The following is a 17,500-nucleotide window of genomic DNA, read 5'->3' as shown; positions in this document are numbered from 1 at the left end:
AGAGAATGAAACCTGCACATTTTGGTGATGCCCTGGCTTTTCCTCTAGCACCAGTCTTGGCTTAGGCCCAAAATGTCACTTGTACACAAAGCATCTAAAAATCAAATGGGCAGCCGGCCAGCCGCAGATTACCTTGGTGCATTTATGCTCCCTGGAGGATTCTAGCACCACCCTTGGGACTAAAATGTCAAATGTTATTTTTTCATGCATGCCTATATTCCCAACTCTACTAATACAATGCGTGTTACCATGTACTGTATGCATTAGCATTTAGCACTGAGCAGGGAGCGGTGTCAAGAATCATCTTAGATCTCCTTACCATACAACCAGCTACGATCTCCTGACATGCTTTAAAACAAAGACGATAATGATCACCGCTAATTGCTCTCTCTCTCTCTGTTTGGCTCCATTCTTTTCTCCCAGATTTTGGAAAGGAAAGCCTTCTGGGCGGAGCCCACCTCCTGTTAAGTACTGTTAGGTTCTTAACCAAGGGAGAGTGAGGGATGATCCTGTTAATTTAGTGAGATCAGCCCTCCTTTATCTTCCTGACAGCCAGATGCTATACACAGTAGATAGTTCTAGTACTTCGGTTGGCTGCAGCCAACTGAAGTACTCATCATCACAAGCACCAGAATGACTGTAAGGCTTTGTGGCCATTCGAGAGGAAACTATTCTATTTCACCACAATGTTTCACAACCTGCTGCTCTTTGGGTCTGACAGCCGATCGAAATCTCTGAATACTTTCATAAATTTGACCAAAGTGCTGGGTGACCACCCACGTATTTTAATATGAGTCTTTATACAGTTACCCAGAGACCTCTATCTGTTTAAATGTTCTCACTACCGCAACAGTTAGAGACACTCACACAAGGCACAATGCCCCGCAGTCCCATATCACAATGTGTGATATGGAACAATGAATGAACATTCTATGGCCGACGTGTTGGTATACATGTGCTCACACTGGGTCACAAAAACATGTTATTGGAGGGTAATCTGTCCTAGATGTCCTACAGTATATCAACTAGATATCAGAGGATATATATATATTTTTTAAGATTTTTTTTGCGGCTTTTTATGCCTTTATTGAACAGTAGGCAGACAGGAAAGGGGGGGAGAGATACGTAGGGAGTGACAAGCGGCAAAGGCCGTCTGGCTCGGGAGTCGAACCTGCGGCACGCTGTCCAGCTGGCTTGGCAGCCTAGGTGCCCAGACGGTTGAGCTAACCGTCCAGGCCGATATCAGAGGATTTCTGTATGTGAGGTTTATGTTTCTATAGAAAGGATACCCTTTATACTAACGTATCCCAGGAGGATTCAAGACTATACTTAAGCAAAGCCTTTGCTCCAACAAGCCAAACAGCCTCTTATTGTATCTTGTAGCATATGGTATTGGCTCCAGTTAACCTACTCATCAGTTTGGCACTCAAGGATATTGTACTAATGTATCCCTCAGGTGCTCATCTCTTCTCTTCTTCAATCTAAGGTTCCACTCCAACCAAACAGATAGCAAACATCCCCCGATTACTCATCAGCAGCAGGATTACTGTAAGGCTCTATTATTGTACAGCAGGTACTACCTCAGCCTTGTGTATCCCCCAGTTAGTCATCTAGTTTTACACTACTGCAGTGGTCTGCTACTCATCAACTGCTCGGATGCTTCCCTGACTCTTTCTAGACACGGGGAATCCCTCTTTTACAACAGGAATGCAAGCGTGTTTTTATAGTGTCTGCGCTACTCGCAACTTTCGAGTTTTAATACATTTCAGACAAAACCGAATCTTTAATTTCTTGTCTAGCCTGAAAAACTACAAGGTTCCACTACAGACCACCAACACCGCCCGAGGACACCTCATCTCCATAATGACCGCAGCATAACTTCACCCAGGGAAACTTTACACTGCAAGGCGGCCATAAAAGGGTTTGATATACTTCGTTGCGCACTGTGTCGCGCACCACAAATAGCAGCTCTACAAGCTAACACCGGCGTGCAGCGCAATGCATTGTGAGCTTATAGATCAGCTAGTGTCAGTGGCGCGGCACTGGCGCACAACTAAGTGTGAATCACCCTGAAGGGTCCTGTAGCTCATTTTCACACTGAATAACGATCACCATAGGAAAGTCTTGTTCTCACATTATGTGATGAGTGGTACAGCGTCTTTCACTCTTCTCACATTGTATGATGGTAATTAGCATAAATGTGTCTGGCCCTGCTGTGTGTGAACTAAAGCAGGATCTCAGGTTCCAATGGCCACCTGTGGTACAGAGCTACTGACTGATTCGTAGTGGCAGAGAGCTCTCAGCATACCTGAAAGCTGCCAGGCTGTCAGACACATTCTTTGTGTGTGTGTGTGTGTGTGTGTGTGTGTGTGTGTGTGTGTGTGTGTGTGTGTGTGTGTGTGTGTGTGTGTGTGTGTGTGTGTGTGTGTGTGTGTGTGTGTGTGTGTGTGTGTGTGTGTGTGTGTGTGTGTGTGTGTGTGTGTGTGTGTGTGTGTGTGTGGTGGGGGGTAGGACACATTCTCATTCTACTAGTGGAGTTATACGACTTCCTGAACAAGGGCCAAACTGGTAGACCTGTCAACGGGGCCGTTGAGGTGTTTCTCTATGCGTGTGCACGTGAGCACGCGCATGTGGTCATCCTCCGCTTAGAAAGCAGTAAATGAGGTAACCTTAGCTTACATCATGCACAGAATGCCACACAGGTTTTCCTGGAAGCGACCTCCCATAATCGCACCTGACAGAGTTGTGCACCCGTTACCCCAACGCTCAGCCACCAAATCCCCACAGAGGATTGCTCGAATTATGTTACTGAACACCCTGGGTGTTTCATTTCTGTTCTGATATTCTATACACATGACGGCATACAGAGATGAATATGTAAGGTACAAACTATACACTGGCAGAGAGAATATATATATCTCATACAGAGATGAATATGTAAGGTACAAACTATACGCTGGTAGAGAGAATATATATATCTCATACAGAGATGAATATGTAAGGTACAAACGATACGCTGGTAGAGAGAATATATATATCTCATACAGAGATGAATATGTAAGGTACAAACTATACGCTGGTAGAGAGAATATATATATCTCATACAGAGATGAATATGTAAGGTACAAACTATATGCTGGTAGAGAGAATATATATATCTCATACAGAGATGAATATGTAAGGTACAAACTATACACTGGTAGAGAGAATATATATATCTCATACAGAGATGAATATGTAAGGTACAAACTATACACTGGTAGAGAGAATATATATATATCTCATACAGAGATGAATATGTAAGGTACAAACTATACGCTGGTAGAGAGAATATATATATCTCATACAGAGATGAATATGTAAGGTACAAACTATACGCTGGTAGAGAGAGAATATATATATATATCTCATACAGAGATGAATATGTAAGGTACAAACGATACGCTGGTAGAGAGAGAATATATATATATATCTCATACAGAGATGAATATGTAAGGTACAAACTATACGCTGGTATAGAGAGAATATATATATATATCTCATACAGAGATGAATATGAAATTTACAAACTATACGCTGGTAGAGAGAATATATATATATCTCATACAGAGATGAATATGTAAGGTACAAACTATACGCTGGTAGAGAGAATAGATTTGCACGCGGCTGCATTGACTTGATCCCCCTGGCTCTGGCTGTGCAAGTGGCCTTGTTGGGGAGTAAGGGGCAGATGAAAATGATAAGCACACAAAGAGGTGGACCGAGAACGAAGGGGGGAAAAAAAGAATTTGGGCTTAAGTCGGCCATGTTGAGTAAGAGGCACCTGTGTAAGACATGCCTGACGGTATGCATGTGGGTCTCTGGACAGAGTCTTTTTCCACTGCCTGATTGCATGTGTACCTTATCTGATAAACAACGTGAACCCCGTGAATAGCTGACATGCCACTGACTGGATGGCTCCAATCTGTGTTTTCCTCCAGTTCTTTCTGTAGGCCTGGCAGCTAGACCCCAGGGCAAACTGGCAGCTCAAAGTTTATCTTCATTTTCCAGTAATGTTTCCATTTTGAAGGTGCTCAAATTATGCCAGGAAAGTAAAATCAGACTCCCCTAGTAGTGTAAAAAAATATATATATCAAAATTATTTATAAATACATTTATTTCCAAGGCTGCTGGCAGCACCGAGTATTTAAAGATCTGATTTCCCTCCCCGTCACTGTCATCTTTAACTGCCAAACCTTAGTCAGTGCTACCCTAAATAGATCATTTACCTTTGAAACATCAAGTCTGGCACAATGGAACCAATCGTATTGTTCCAGGAAGACTGAGGTGAATACTCAAAGCCAATGAAAGGATTTCAGTACATAATTGAGACTGGTGTGATCAGAGCTAAAGTTCAAATATGAGCGTGCAACTGAAGACTCCCATAGCTCAGTCTGGGCCTGTGGACACTGACGTCCACTGCTTTGTCTGTCGCTACTTTTATTAACAATATCAACAGCGCCGTTAAGTTTTGTGTTATTCCGCTGATGCCTATATGTCTAAAAGTTCCACTGCTAGCTACTTCTTATCAGCCAGCAGACAAATTGAATTGACATCAGCCTGAGCAAATGTTTATTCAGGATATGTAATGAAAATTGTTCCGAAAATGATTCTGGATATGGTGTCTCAGGTGGGCCAATCTATGTTAGAATTAATCAGTGTGGAAAATCAGGAATAAGTCCGGCCTGAGATCTTTGCACTCAATCGTTTCCCCCCCCCCCACCTCCTTACTCTGTAGAGCTAAATGTTTAAAAGGGGTCTGAAGGTTTTGTGGATGAGGTGTAAAAACTCCTCAACATCAAATTAACCACATGGACAGTTTTATTTTCACAGTGCATTAGCTGTGACTAATGCAGCCCTGCTTGAGTGCTGTCCCACTAAAATAATAGTTATCTTGGCCAAACCATACTCTTTCTAGTCCCCACCATTCATTTGAAGTGAAAAGCTTTGCTAACTCACCCAGTTTTTAAATCCCCCCAAAGGTCGCATATTTTCACTAATGAGGCCGGGAATTAGTACGTATCAATAAAAGCGGGTGTGTCGAGGATGTGAAGTTGAGAGAGCGATTTAAGGAGCGAGGCAAGAAGACGATGGACCCACGTTCCTCATAATAACAACAATGACAGAACCGTAGCAGCTGCAACGGCGCTTATGACTTGAGACTCTAGGGTCATCTGAGGCCATAGAGCTTTTATAATGTGGGTCTCAGGCCAATGGAACCATGATGGCAGAGCAGAACCCCTGCTGGGCCATGAGTGGGCGTCACGCACTTCCCAGTAAGGCGGGGATTGGGGGGGGGTGGAGGGTGTGAGATGTATGCACACGGGAGTAATTTGGGGTGACTGGCTGAAAGAGTGAGTAGGTGATCAAATTTATATATTTGGATGTCATGAGTAGCAAGTATGAGCCCACGTCACTCGGGCCTGTGCACGAGAAACGTTGGTGTGTGTGTGTGTGTGTGTGTGTGTGTGTGTGTGTGTGCGCACGCGCGTGCGTGTGTGTGCGCACGTGCGTGCGTGCGTGCGTGCGTGTGTGTGCGTGCGTGTGTGCGTGCCATTGGTTTGTTATGAACTGAGCCTGAACTATAGCTCTTGCTCTAAACACCAATATATCTTTCTTCCCATGAGCCGTGCTGAGGCTGAATCATAGCTCCTGTGTTTACTCCTCGTTTCTCAGGCTGCAGAACCCCACAGAGAGCATCAGCAGCAAAGACACCTGCTTATGATTCACAGGACGGGACCACACGGTGGAGAGAAGGTGAGAATGAGTCATCCTCCTCTCCTTCCTCCATTCATCCATCCCTCCCTCCCTCCCCACCGCCCCAATCCTCTTTCCTACAACCATCTCATCATCATTTCGGGTACTTTTGCAGGTGGTACCCCCTGAATGCTTATATACAGAGGGTGCTGTCCTTCCTCAAACCCAGGAAGTCCACCCCCCTCCTTACCTCCTACTGTATGCAAAAACAGCACGGGCAACAATTGGTCTTTGAGTAATGGAAGGTGGTTTGAATTCCCCCTCCGAGATACTGGAACCAGTCGTGAAACCACAACTATTTAAATGCAGGAAATCTTGATTTTATAAAATGTTAATATGATCTGCTCTGGGGACAAGTGAGCGGCCCGGCCCGGAGCAGGAAACCCACCCTCCTCCTCTCATTCTATTCTGAGCAAGCGGAGAGGGGAGAGGAGTGGGGGGGACAGGGAGGAGAGAAGAAAGAGGGGAGGCATATGAAAAGTAAAAGGGGGGTTAAGTGAAGAGGAGAAAGGGGGGAAAAGGGAGGGAGTGGAGAGAGATGAGGAACCAGCTGTGTTCCATTCATCTGCACACCTCCTGTCCTTGGCTTCTCTTAACCCAGGTGCTCAAGAAGAACCTTGCACTCACTGTCTGTCTACATGATACAGAGGCAGAGTAAATGAGTAGTCTCACCAAGAAAGCTTTCTCTCTTTCCATTTCTCAAACTCTCTATCGGTTTCCATCTCTCCATATCTACATCTCTGTGTTGCAGCATGGTAATTTTAGAGGCCTGAGAAATTACTACAGCCCTCTTTCTCTTAGCTACTCTCTCCTTCTCTCTCTTGCTCTCCTTCATTTTCATGTGAAGTACCGGTGAACGAAAAATTCAGTTGGAGCAGAAACTGTGTCATTACTGCTTTTGTGGACGTTTATGACAGCATTTCCGTTCCCTGTAGCTGGACTTTCTCTGGCCTTCAAATAAAAAATGAATTAATTGAGATCTTTTGAAGTTTCACATAAAGGAAAGCATTAAAATAAAAATAAAATCAACAATGTGTGCCAGAGGCTGAAATCAGTTAAATCTGGGATCACAATGAGCTTGGCTAATGACAGAGGGGCCTTGTCCAAATAACCCCCACAAGCCCGGCTGCACCCCACCCTGCTCTGTTCTCACACACACACACACACACACACACACACACACACACACACACACACACACACACACACACACACACACACACACACACACACACACACACACACACACACACACACACACACACACACACACACACACACACACACACACACACACACACACAAAACTGAAGGGCTTATTCTATGAGCGCTAGGATGAAAATATGAGGCGAACAGGGCTGTGGTGTGACATCAATAATACAGATCCAGTGTCTCATAATTACTCCACGATCACTTGAGTTCAAATGGCCCGAGATACACAATACTGTATCCAATGGTGTTGACAAAATACACCAGATCAGCTTTCATCAGTGGGCTTAAGCCAAGTAAATATACAATATTGAATACACTTCACATGAACGATAACAACAATGCCCTTGATGACAATTCTACTGAAATACACACAAACTGACTCCTATTATAGACAAGCCAGACAGTTGCAAAAATCATAAATGTGTACCTCACACGAACAAATGGTATGGAATAATGGATTGAACAATGGTTACTGAAGATGCAAGCCAGATTTCGGCAGCTGATAAGGATCCCTAATGTTGCAGAACTGTTTAGACAGTTTTTGTAGCTGTATATATATAACAATGATCCCCATGTAGAGCCTTGGCTTCATCTGGTCCCCCCCACAGAGAGAGAGTCCCGTCCCGTCCCGTCCCGTCCTCACATGGAGTTGTTTTAGTAATAGATGGGCGTCGGGAGCCTCCTCCTTTCATCACCTTCGCCGAGGAAGACTCATCACCTGATTCCTTTTAACAGACTTGTCAGAGGAGACACGGCCACGCCAGACAGACAGGAGAGGAGAGGCTGATGTGGAAACCACATGTTCATCATCTACGGGTCCCCCCCTCCCCTCCCCCCAGAGTTACCTCTGATTTATACTTGGTTGTGTGTGCGTAGCGGCAATCTACAAGCTCACAGCACGTTGCAGTGCAATACGTTGTGAGCTTGTAGATCTGTTCTTTACTGCGTGCGACACCAGCACACAACTATAGGTATAAATCAGGCTTTACACTTTCACAAACACACGTGTGTGCGTGCCACATACGTTGAATTCAAAAACACGCACAAAGACCATCCATCTCGTTGCTACTGACATGCTGTAGAATGCCACTACCGTCTGTGCATAATGTGATAGATCTGTAGATGTAGTTTGTATGTTTGCGTACATGTGTGTGCATTCCTGCATGCATGCGCGAGCACTTGCACGTGTGGTGTTGTGGTGGATCCCAGCTCCCTGTCTCTCCTGTCAGACAGCACACAGGGGGGTTTCACCAGCCCTGCGTTTCATCAACTCATGAAAAATCAGCCCCTCTCGCTCTCTCTCTCTCCTGGACGCGGGAAAATGTATTTTCACACGTATCGGCTTACAGAGAGGCTCCCGCGCGAGCGACGCTGAAGACATCACCTCCCTCTGTGTCAACCTGTCATTCCTCCAGGCCCCCCTCGACCATCTATCCCTGTCCATCTCTCTCTTCCCCTCTCCTCCATTCATTCCTCTCCTGTCCATCTCCCCCATCCCTTGCCACCCCCCCTCCCTCCCCCACACGCACATCCATCAACTCTCTCTCTCTCGTTCTTCATCCCCGTACAGTTCTACTGTAACTCCATACACGGCCAAATCATCAAGGGGACTTGTTCATTATAGACTTAGCAGCTGTGAGAGCCCGGAGTGATGCCAGACATCTGCAGCACCTTGTAACCCCTGAATGTCTCTGCCTGGACACCAAGAAAGAAAGACAGAAAGACAGACAGGGGGGGGTGCAAGGAGAACAATAAAGGAGGAGGAGAGGGGTACAGAAGATGCAGCTTCCAAGTCCGAAGGGGGAGGAATCAAGAGAACAGGGGAAAGACAAGGAGGACAGGAGAGTAGAACAAAGGAGGGTGGAGAGGTGGATCCCAGATCAGGAGGTGACGGGGAGCTTACAGGCGGACAGTCCAGAGAGCGAGGCGGGAACGTACAGTGGGACTGTAGAAGAGTGATAGGAGAGGAGAAAAGGGGGACGTCTTGACCCCACGACCCCTGCTGAGGCCCAGACTGCAGTAGCTGCAGCAGGCTGCCAAAATATAACCTCATCTGGGGGCAGACACACCTGGCCACTCACGCCGCAGGTTCCCATGATGACTTGTGCAGCTGTCCGAGCATGTATTACATGTTTGAAGGACAGGGGGGGGGGGGGATGCTGTCTTCACAGGGGGGGGGGCTGTCTTTCAATAACAGGCAGCGGTACGGGAGCTCTCGTGAGGATGATTTCAGAGGACGCCGTGGGACGCGGCTGTGGCAAGCGGCCCAACCCGAAGACAGTTTATTTCTCTTTCACTGCAGTGGGGAACGGAGGGGGGGCGGGGGGGTCGTGCTTTCTCTTCTCATCTTACACCATCTCTCTCTCTTTCACCTCCTTTACAGTTGTGGGACTTCTAAGACCACTTTACATCCTCCTATACACGTTCACTATGTATATCCAAAACAAAAAGTTGACCCGACTTTACCACAGAGGCATCAGCTGAACAGATCATGGATCTTTGTTTTCACATTTGAAAGCATGCTGAGGCTTTCAACCAGAATGACCAAGTAAGTAAGTAAGTAAGTAAGGAAGCAAGTGTGTGTGTGTGTGTGTGTGTGTGTGTGTGTGTGTGTGTGTGTGTGTGTGTGTGTGTGTGTGTGTGTGTGCGTGCGTGTGTGTGTGTGTGTGTGTGTGTGTGTGCGTGTGTGTCAGTCCATACCTGCAGTGCATCCCCCAGGTCAGCGGTGCTGATCTCGGGGTCCTCTGTAGTGTTGAACGGGACCGGTGTGATTCTGACGAAGGTGAGAACCCGTGGCTCAGGGTACCTCCACATCATCACACCTGGACTGTCCTCTGTCTCGCTGTAGAACACCACTTCATATGACCCCGGCAGCCTCTGGGAGGCTATGGACACAACCAGAGAAGAAGACCAAAGAGAAGGAGGAGGAGGAGAAGGAACAAGATGAATAAACATTAAAACCAATGTTGGAAGTTCTTTGGTTTAACATGGCAGCAACCCTGATTGCTGCTCATATAACCCATTTTGATCAGATTCTATAAATGTCTTCTACATCCTGACAGTTTTCTGAAAAAGCTATGTTTCTATGTCAGTGTTTCTTCGATTTAAAAAAAATAGCAGATCTACAAGCTCATAGCGCGCCACCGAGTGGCGCGCTATGAGCTTGTAGATCTGCTATTTTTCAATAGCTAAACTTTAGCTATTGAAAGCATAACATAATGCTAACACCAAAACGGGTTCCCGCCCAGAATGGGATAAACAAGACCGGGACAAATGTGACTTCCGTGCAATCTGTAGCTATGGATAGTTACTACTGTATGTGTGAATGAAGCACCAGAAAATGTGCTAACATGAGCGTAGCAGCTGAGATAAGCTGTGATTAGTTTAGCAGCATCAGCTGAGCTATGTTTTGCTGTGATTAGTCTACATGTGTGAGGACATACAGATGTCTACTTTTATGGGTACAGATACAAGTTCTGAATTGAAACCCTGATCTCGAAGAATGGCCCCTTCGGAGCCTATAAAGCCATGAAAATGTTTTCAACATCTCCAAATAAACATGGCGATTTAACAGCACTTTTACAGTACACAAAAACGGTTTACTAGAAGCTGAGACAAAGTTCCCAGTTAAAATGGAACTTATCATATGCCACTTCATGCTGTCATGACAAATTGCTCCACTGTGCCAAAAGAGGCCATTGTGACTGACATTCAGCCATAGTCTGCAGTGTTGTGAAGCTGTTATGTCTAGTTCTACTGTGGAATCTAACCCTGCAACACAATATCTCCAAGTTTCCGTGCTTTCAGAATGTTTACATGCCTCAGAAGTAGTGAATAAACAAAGCCAGTGAGTAAACATTTTGCCATTGAATAAACAACCATTGATTGAAACAGACCGAGCACCTGCAGACTCTGTGAACGGAGGTCCAGCACAGGATCTAAACCCTCTGAGTGGTGTTTGACTTTAGCGATGGCTGCTGTTTGGGATTCAAGTCCTTTGGAAAAATGTTTATTTGAAGCACAGACCGGCTGCTTTGCTTTGCCTGGCCCCCGGGGGCTACAAACAACACCAGAGCTCCTCGTTCCACAAAATATATTTTAAAAGGCTTCACAATTCCACCGCGGCTTATTTTCCTTTCAAGTGAAGCGTTAAGCCGGCCACTTGAAGGTGGACGGCGTATTGTTGTATCAGTTGCTGAAGCTTTTGTTTGTGAACAGGGCTTGATACAGGAGAACAAGTTGCTTTCATGAGCCCTTTGTTTTGGTTGGTGTCAGTTTGAGACTGCTCCTCCACAGACAGAGAACCTTTCCAGCTGTTCCAAAGCACCTCTTCTGCATCTATTCTTCCCTTTCTCTCTCCCTCTCCAACTCTCTCTCCATATCTCCCTCCCACCTTTCATTCTTCCATCCATTTTCCAACACCATCTCTCTATCATAAAAGAGGATCCAAGGCACTAAAGAACATTACAAAAATGACCTTTTTGTCCTTTTTGTAATGTTCTTTGCCATGCCTTAAACCCAATAAAAAGGCTTTTTTTCACCTCACTGGAACAGAGTGCCTTGGATCCTCTTCTTTTATGTTATTATCTAACCTCGCCAAAGAGCACCTGTATTCAGTTCAACAAACAACGGACCACGGCAGCGCTCCCCTCTTCTTCTATTCAACGTTACCATCTCTCTATCCTTCCTTTACCTCCTTTCAGCGCTTCCTTCACTACTGATTTCCAAACTTCCCTCCCTCACTTCCCTCCATCCTTCTTTTCTCCTTCACCTTCTTTTCTCCCTCTCTCCTCGTAGCACTTTTCCTTCCCCACTTTCATCATCCATCTTTCTCTCCTCCCTTCATCCATCCATCTCTCTCTCCTCCAGTGTTGGTCGGTGGGGCTCAGAGCTCTGGGTCTAGGTCTGGCCTGGCTGTTGACAGCATGCTGCTGACAGATTGTCCTCTCTGTTCCACTTTACTACTGTACGCTGTTCTGTTCTGCAGGCTGCATATTAAATGCATCAAAGACCAAGCAGAACGGTGCAACAAACAAAGACTCCAAACCACAGCTGATCAGGAGCCAGAGAGAAGTTTGATCTGCCGTGTATAACGTAAGAGTGTGTGTGTGTGTGTGTGTGTGTGTGTGTGTGTGTGTGTGTGTGTGTGTGTGTGTGTGTGTGTGTGTGTGTGTGTGTGTGTGTGTGTGTGTGTGTGTGTGTGTGTGTGTTACAGAGGACAGTGCGCAATAAGCAGAGGGAGGGGGAATAAACAGTGTATTGCTCGGAGTGGAACCAGGCGGGCATGTCCCCAGAAACTCTTTTCATCTGACTTTGATCTATTCTAGGCCAATGCAAATCTTAAAGTGATATTTCACTTTAGCAAACGTGTTTTTCTTTGGCCCATATATTTCACTGACCTAACTCTTTACTCTCTGGACACCAAAGGACCAGTAGTTATTTACCAGTTGTTAAATCATACTAATAGTGCACACTGGACATACTAATAATCATTCAGTGTTCTGGATTTTACTCTAACAAGTCTGTTTACAATCATCCACACCGAGTGGTGGATGGCATCTGCCACAGTGCCAGTGGACATAGCAGATCATCTGCCACAGTGCCAGTGGACATAGCAGATCATCTGCCACAGTGCCAGTGGACATAGCAGATCATCTGCCACAGTGCCAGTGGACATAGCAGATCATCTGCCACAGTGCCAGTGGACATAGCAGATCATCTGCCACAGTGCCAGTGGACATAGCAGATCATCTGCCACAGTGCCAGTGGACATAGCAGATCATCTGCCACAGTGCCAGTGGACATAGCAGATCATCTGCCACAGTGCCAGTGGACATAGCAGATCATCTGCCACAGTGCCAGTGGACATAGCAGATCATCTGCCACAGTGCCAGTGGACATAGCAGATGCCAACATACAGCAGGATGTTTGCTCATGACATGATCCTCCACGCAGGTGTGCATGATGAAAAGTAAATGTTCCATAGAGTTAGCTCGTCACTTTAACCGAAGCCTAGTGTCCCTATTCAGGCCAGCCCCAAATACGCAAACACGGGAGGAAAATATTTTCAGCAAAGAGAAGTGGTGTAGAGGGAGAAAATACATCACACCTGTGTGAAGTGAGGGGCGCTCTTTATCATCAAACATCATCATCTCATTCCGACCAATCACAATTTGCCTTCCTCACCATCGTCTTCAATGTTTGTGTTTACACAATGTTTGTGCTTACATTCTAGTTTGAGTGTTAGTTCGTGTAAACACAAACATTGTGTAACACAAACATTGAAGACAATGGTGAGGATGCAAATTGTGATTGGCTGGAATGAGATGATGTATGATGATGTATGAAGATAAGAGCGCCCCTCACTTCACACAGGTGTGATTTTTTTACACACTCAGAACTAGTCATAAGTCAACACAATGTTTGTGTTTACACAAAAACTCAAAGCTGGACATAGGTGGGGCTAGCGCCCCTCAGAAATGATAGACCCCTGGGAGACCCCTGTCAAATTGAGTATATAGGGTTTAAGTGGTTAAATGGAACTAGTTAACTCCAAGTAATGTTTAACAACATATATACCCTCTCCACAGACATTCACCTGAGTCTTGGATATACTGGAAGAGTCCTGTACGCAAGTCATCTGAACTGTGCTCTGTCCTTGGTGTGAGGGAACCTGAGGAGGGCAATGGCTGTGGGTGGCAGGGTTCATCTTGGAGACCACCTTCAGTCGACACCCCTGTCTGGAGCTGGAGGTAGGCCTGAATGTGTTCTTCCACCAACTTCAGGCAGTTGAGATGCTCCTGGCCCCAAAAGACCTGGGAAAACAGAGGAAGTTTATGACGGAGAAGATGGTACAGGAGGGAGAGAAAGAGTGACATAAGGAGTGGTACGGGCAAAGGAAGAGGAAGAGCGGCTAGTCATGTGTGGATCCGTGAAAAGATGTTATGATCGTGTTCGATAGGAAGGTAGAAATAATATACAGTATACATTTACATATATTTACAGAGGGGGAGAGACAGTGACAGAGTGAGATAAAATAGAGAGGAAGAGATCGATGGATGGAGGACAAGGGTGAAAAGGGTGGAGGAGATGAAAAACAAAGGCAGCCAGTGAAACAGAGACAGGTAGACATGTAGTCAACTGACGTTCTGTTCCAAAACAGGAAGCCTGGCGGTCAGGGGTTAGCCTTAACCTCCTCACTAACACTAACCATACACAAGCTAACATCCTCCTCACTAACCGGCGGTATTCCCCTTCGCCTCTCTCCATCAAAGCAAGGCCCTGCCTCGGGTTTGGCCTGACGACCAGGAATCTCTGAGTCAAAAACACTTCACACATGGGGCTGCCTGCCCTCGCGGCCGCCACTCAACTGCAGCTCGCAAGGGGCGGATTATGACTAAACTCTCAAAACAGGAACATTTGGGGATTTCTCAGGTTTTGGAAAGAGGCAAAAGAGAGCGAGTGAGAGAAGGAAGGAATCGGAAGGAATTCCGGTGGTTTTTGTGCAGGACTTGATTAAAACACCACAAACGGCAATATTTGCAAAGGGAAATGTACGATTATGAATTAAGTGTTGAGTTGCGAGTGATCTCTCTGTTAATGGGCACGCAATAAAGGCATTATGGCTGAAGGGGGGGTTCCCCTGAAGTAATGTGGAATACTGGACCAATAATGATACCCTTAGTTAAGAGTCATATCGAAAGGGGACTTTTACTTTTCAGTTTGCGTATTATGTAACATGCCACCTCTCAGGGAAACAGGCACACACACAACATAACACCCCACTCCCCCCTACCCAAACATACTAAAAATAGTCTGATATTATTCCATCACTTTACCAGCATCGATGACTCAAGGTTACATGGGAACTGCAGCTTTTAAATCTTACTGTCATCACTTCAATGGTACAGAGGATTGAGACCATGGTAGAAGTGAGTTGGAGGTGAGGATGTGAATGGAGTGCTGAGTGTTTGCAGGGCTGTGGTGGAGGGTGTGAGCTAATGAATACTGTAGAGACAATTAGCACTGAAAAGCAAATGAAAGACTGAACACACACAATATTTGGGTTGAAAAGAGCAAAAGTATAGTTGTTGAATTTTGTGATCGAGGGCGTGTGCCCTAATTTAACACTCTGGACTGTACTGTGCAGGCACAGTAGTGAGGGCAATGAGGTTGTGGTGAATAGAATGTAATAGAACATACAGGTCAACTTATTATGTTCAAAAAAAAAATCACACTGAGTGGTGTAATATAGCCTGTCTGACGTAATGAAATCATGTCTGACGTAATGAAATCACACCCGGGTGAACAGGGTGAACATAGCAACCATGCTCATTTTTTCTGCACTAACAAAGCCAGTTGTAGGAACTCACACCCGGGTGAACAGGGTGAACATAGCAACCATGCTCATTTTTTCTGCACTAACAAAGCCAGTTGTAGGAGTGGTTTACACCACTCAAAAACTAAATCTTAATGATATCATAGCACCACAGATTATAAAATTCACACTTGTGTGAAATGAGGGGAACCCACTGTATTTATATCAGTCACATGACGTTTTACGTCGTCATTTAGTGCCTTAAACAAAGATTAAAGTCCATAGACTTGGCTGCTGCATGACATAATCATCAAAAGCCATGCATTGGAGGGGATAGCGCCCCTCGAAAAAAATGACCTGGACAACAGCTCTTTTTCGTGCGTGCATTCATTCTCAAAACAATGCCACCCTCTACATGGGAGGATACCAACCTGCAGCAGGCCTCCCTTCAGGTCCAGCAGTAGTTTGGCAGGACCGGGCTCAGGTCCAGGGCTGCCACTGTGCCGACACCAGCGCGCCTCCAGGGCGGCGCTGCAGGAGAAAGGGCCCAGCAGCAGTCGACTCCGCTCCTTTAGTCCTGTTCTCACCGACACATTCTGCAGCTCCAGCAGCACCGAGGCAGCCTGGGCTGGATCTACAAGTAAAGAGAGAGAAACAGAGTCAGATTCATTGATTGACTGACTGACTGACTGACTGACTGAACTTTTTGAGGGGCGCTATAGCCCCTCCTATGTCTAACTTTGAGGGTTTGTGTAAACACAAGTTACATTGTGTGAACACAACTTTGACAATGAATGGCCATGCAGATTGTGTGTGTGTGTGTGTGTGTGTGTGTGTGTGTGTGTGTGTGTGTGTGTGTGTGTGTGTGGTGTGCGCGCGCGCGCGTGCATGTGTGCATGCATGTGTGCGTGAGAGAGAGATGTGGATGTGAGAGATTGATCACCCTGTGAGTGATGTGTAATAGGTCTGGGGTTCATGTAGAAAGGAAAGGACATTAAATAATATCACATATCATCTAAACTAAAGTGAAGGAGAAAAAGAGAAAATAAATAAATAAAAGAGAATGAAAGAAAGCAGTTCCAGTGACGTGTGCAGCTTAGACTGGGTGTAGGAGGATAGAAAAGGAGTGATGAGTGATACATGCAGTCTAGCACCAGGGGTCAATAAGACTCAGACGTGTGGGCAGTAGTTTGACTTGGAAAAAACAAGTTGGAATTACAACTAGCAAAGTGATGGCGAAGTTCTGAGAAAACAACATCTTCAAAGAACAATCAAGTATTACTTAACCATTTTAATGTTATATGATTAAGAAGGATTAATGGATCGGAATTTCGACAAAAACATATTGTTCGGTAATACATCATCGCTCCCAAATCCAGTGTGCCGCACGCTATCCCGCTGTGTTTTGAACTAAACTAACACAATCTGGCTTCCAAACATCAAGGCAGCGCAAAATACAAACACATCAGTCGCATCACTGGCCTTCCAAAACATGTGCTCATCCAATGTTTAGAAACCAGGAATGCTCCCTGAAAACAGGTGAGGGTGATTCTGGAACAATACACCCTCTGTAACAATTATTGTATATATGAACCTGTTTTTTCCTCTACTTTCAGCGCTTTTAAAAAATTGCGGATTGAGAAGCTAAATGGGTTGCAGGCCTACAATTTCTGGTGGGTCCCCGCATGTCAAGGGTACTAGTGATTTTTTTTCTTTTTTGGTTCCCAGAATGAAAGCATAATGAAAGCCGCACCATATCTGTGCCAGAGAAGGACACAATGGTATGGAGGCAGGGATTGTCTCTCTGAAAATTAAGGGAACCACAGCCAGCCCCGGCTCAGTCAACTTACAGACAAGCAGAACAGACTCGCTGTCCTCCCCTGAGTATGTGTCCCTGAGAGAGAGAGATGTGCTGTGGTCCCAGTTGCACACCATGGTCTGCAAGGTCTAATACTGCAGTGGCCTGCTGGTTCCATAAATGACCAGATTGAAGCGCTCTCAGTTCAGCTGCTCTCTACTCTCTAATACCCATCCATCATGGCCTCTCTTCGTGGGAGTTCAGTTCCGGTCAGACAAGGCTGTGGCAGTCACTGACCCTCTGTAAAAACACTCTATGAACCCCAATCTGTACCTTCACTACAGACAGAGAAACACAAGCTTTCACAGATGAAAGCA

General features: G+C 45.6%; 1 protein-coding gene across 1 annotated transcript in view; it reads right to left on the bottom strand.

Annotated features, from left to right (window-relative positions):
* vps13b (vacuolar protein sorting 13 homolog B) overlaps positions 1-17,500 on the bottom strand; it is a 405,382-nt gene that overhangs the window by 80,353 nt on the left and 307,529 nt on the right. Inside the window, exons 40-42 of the mRNA XM_079503680.1 lie at positions 15,757-15,959; positions 13,607-13,823; positions 9,709-9,893 (exon numbers count right to left, since the gene is read on the bottom strand). Of these exons, the coding sequence (XP_079359806.1) occupies positions 9,709-9,893; positions 13,607-13,823; positions 15,757-15,959 (605 nt within the window). The remainder of the gene's footprint in view (positions 1-9,708; positions 9,894-13,606; positions 13,824-15,756; positions 15,960-17,500) is intronic.

Source organism: Electrona antarctica (assembly GCF_951216825.1).
Source record: "Electrona antarctica genome assembly, chromosome: 6".
NCBI classification, from domain to species: Eukaryota; Metazoa; Chordata; class Actinopteri; order Myctophiformes; family Myctophidae; genus Electrona; species Electrona antarctica.
This window is presented reverse-complemented; position numbering and strand designations above follow the sequence as displayed.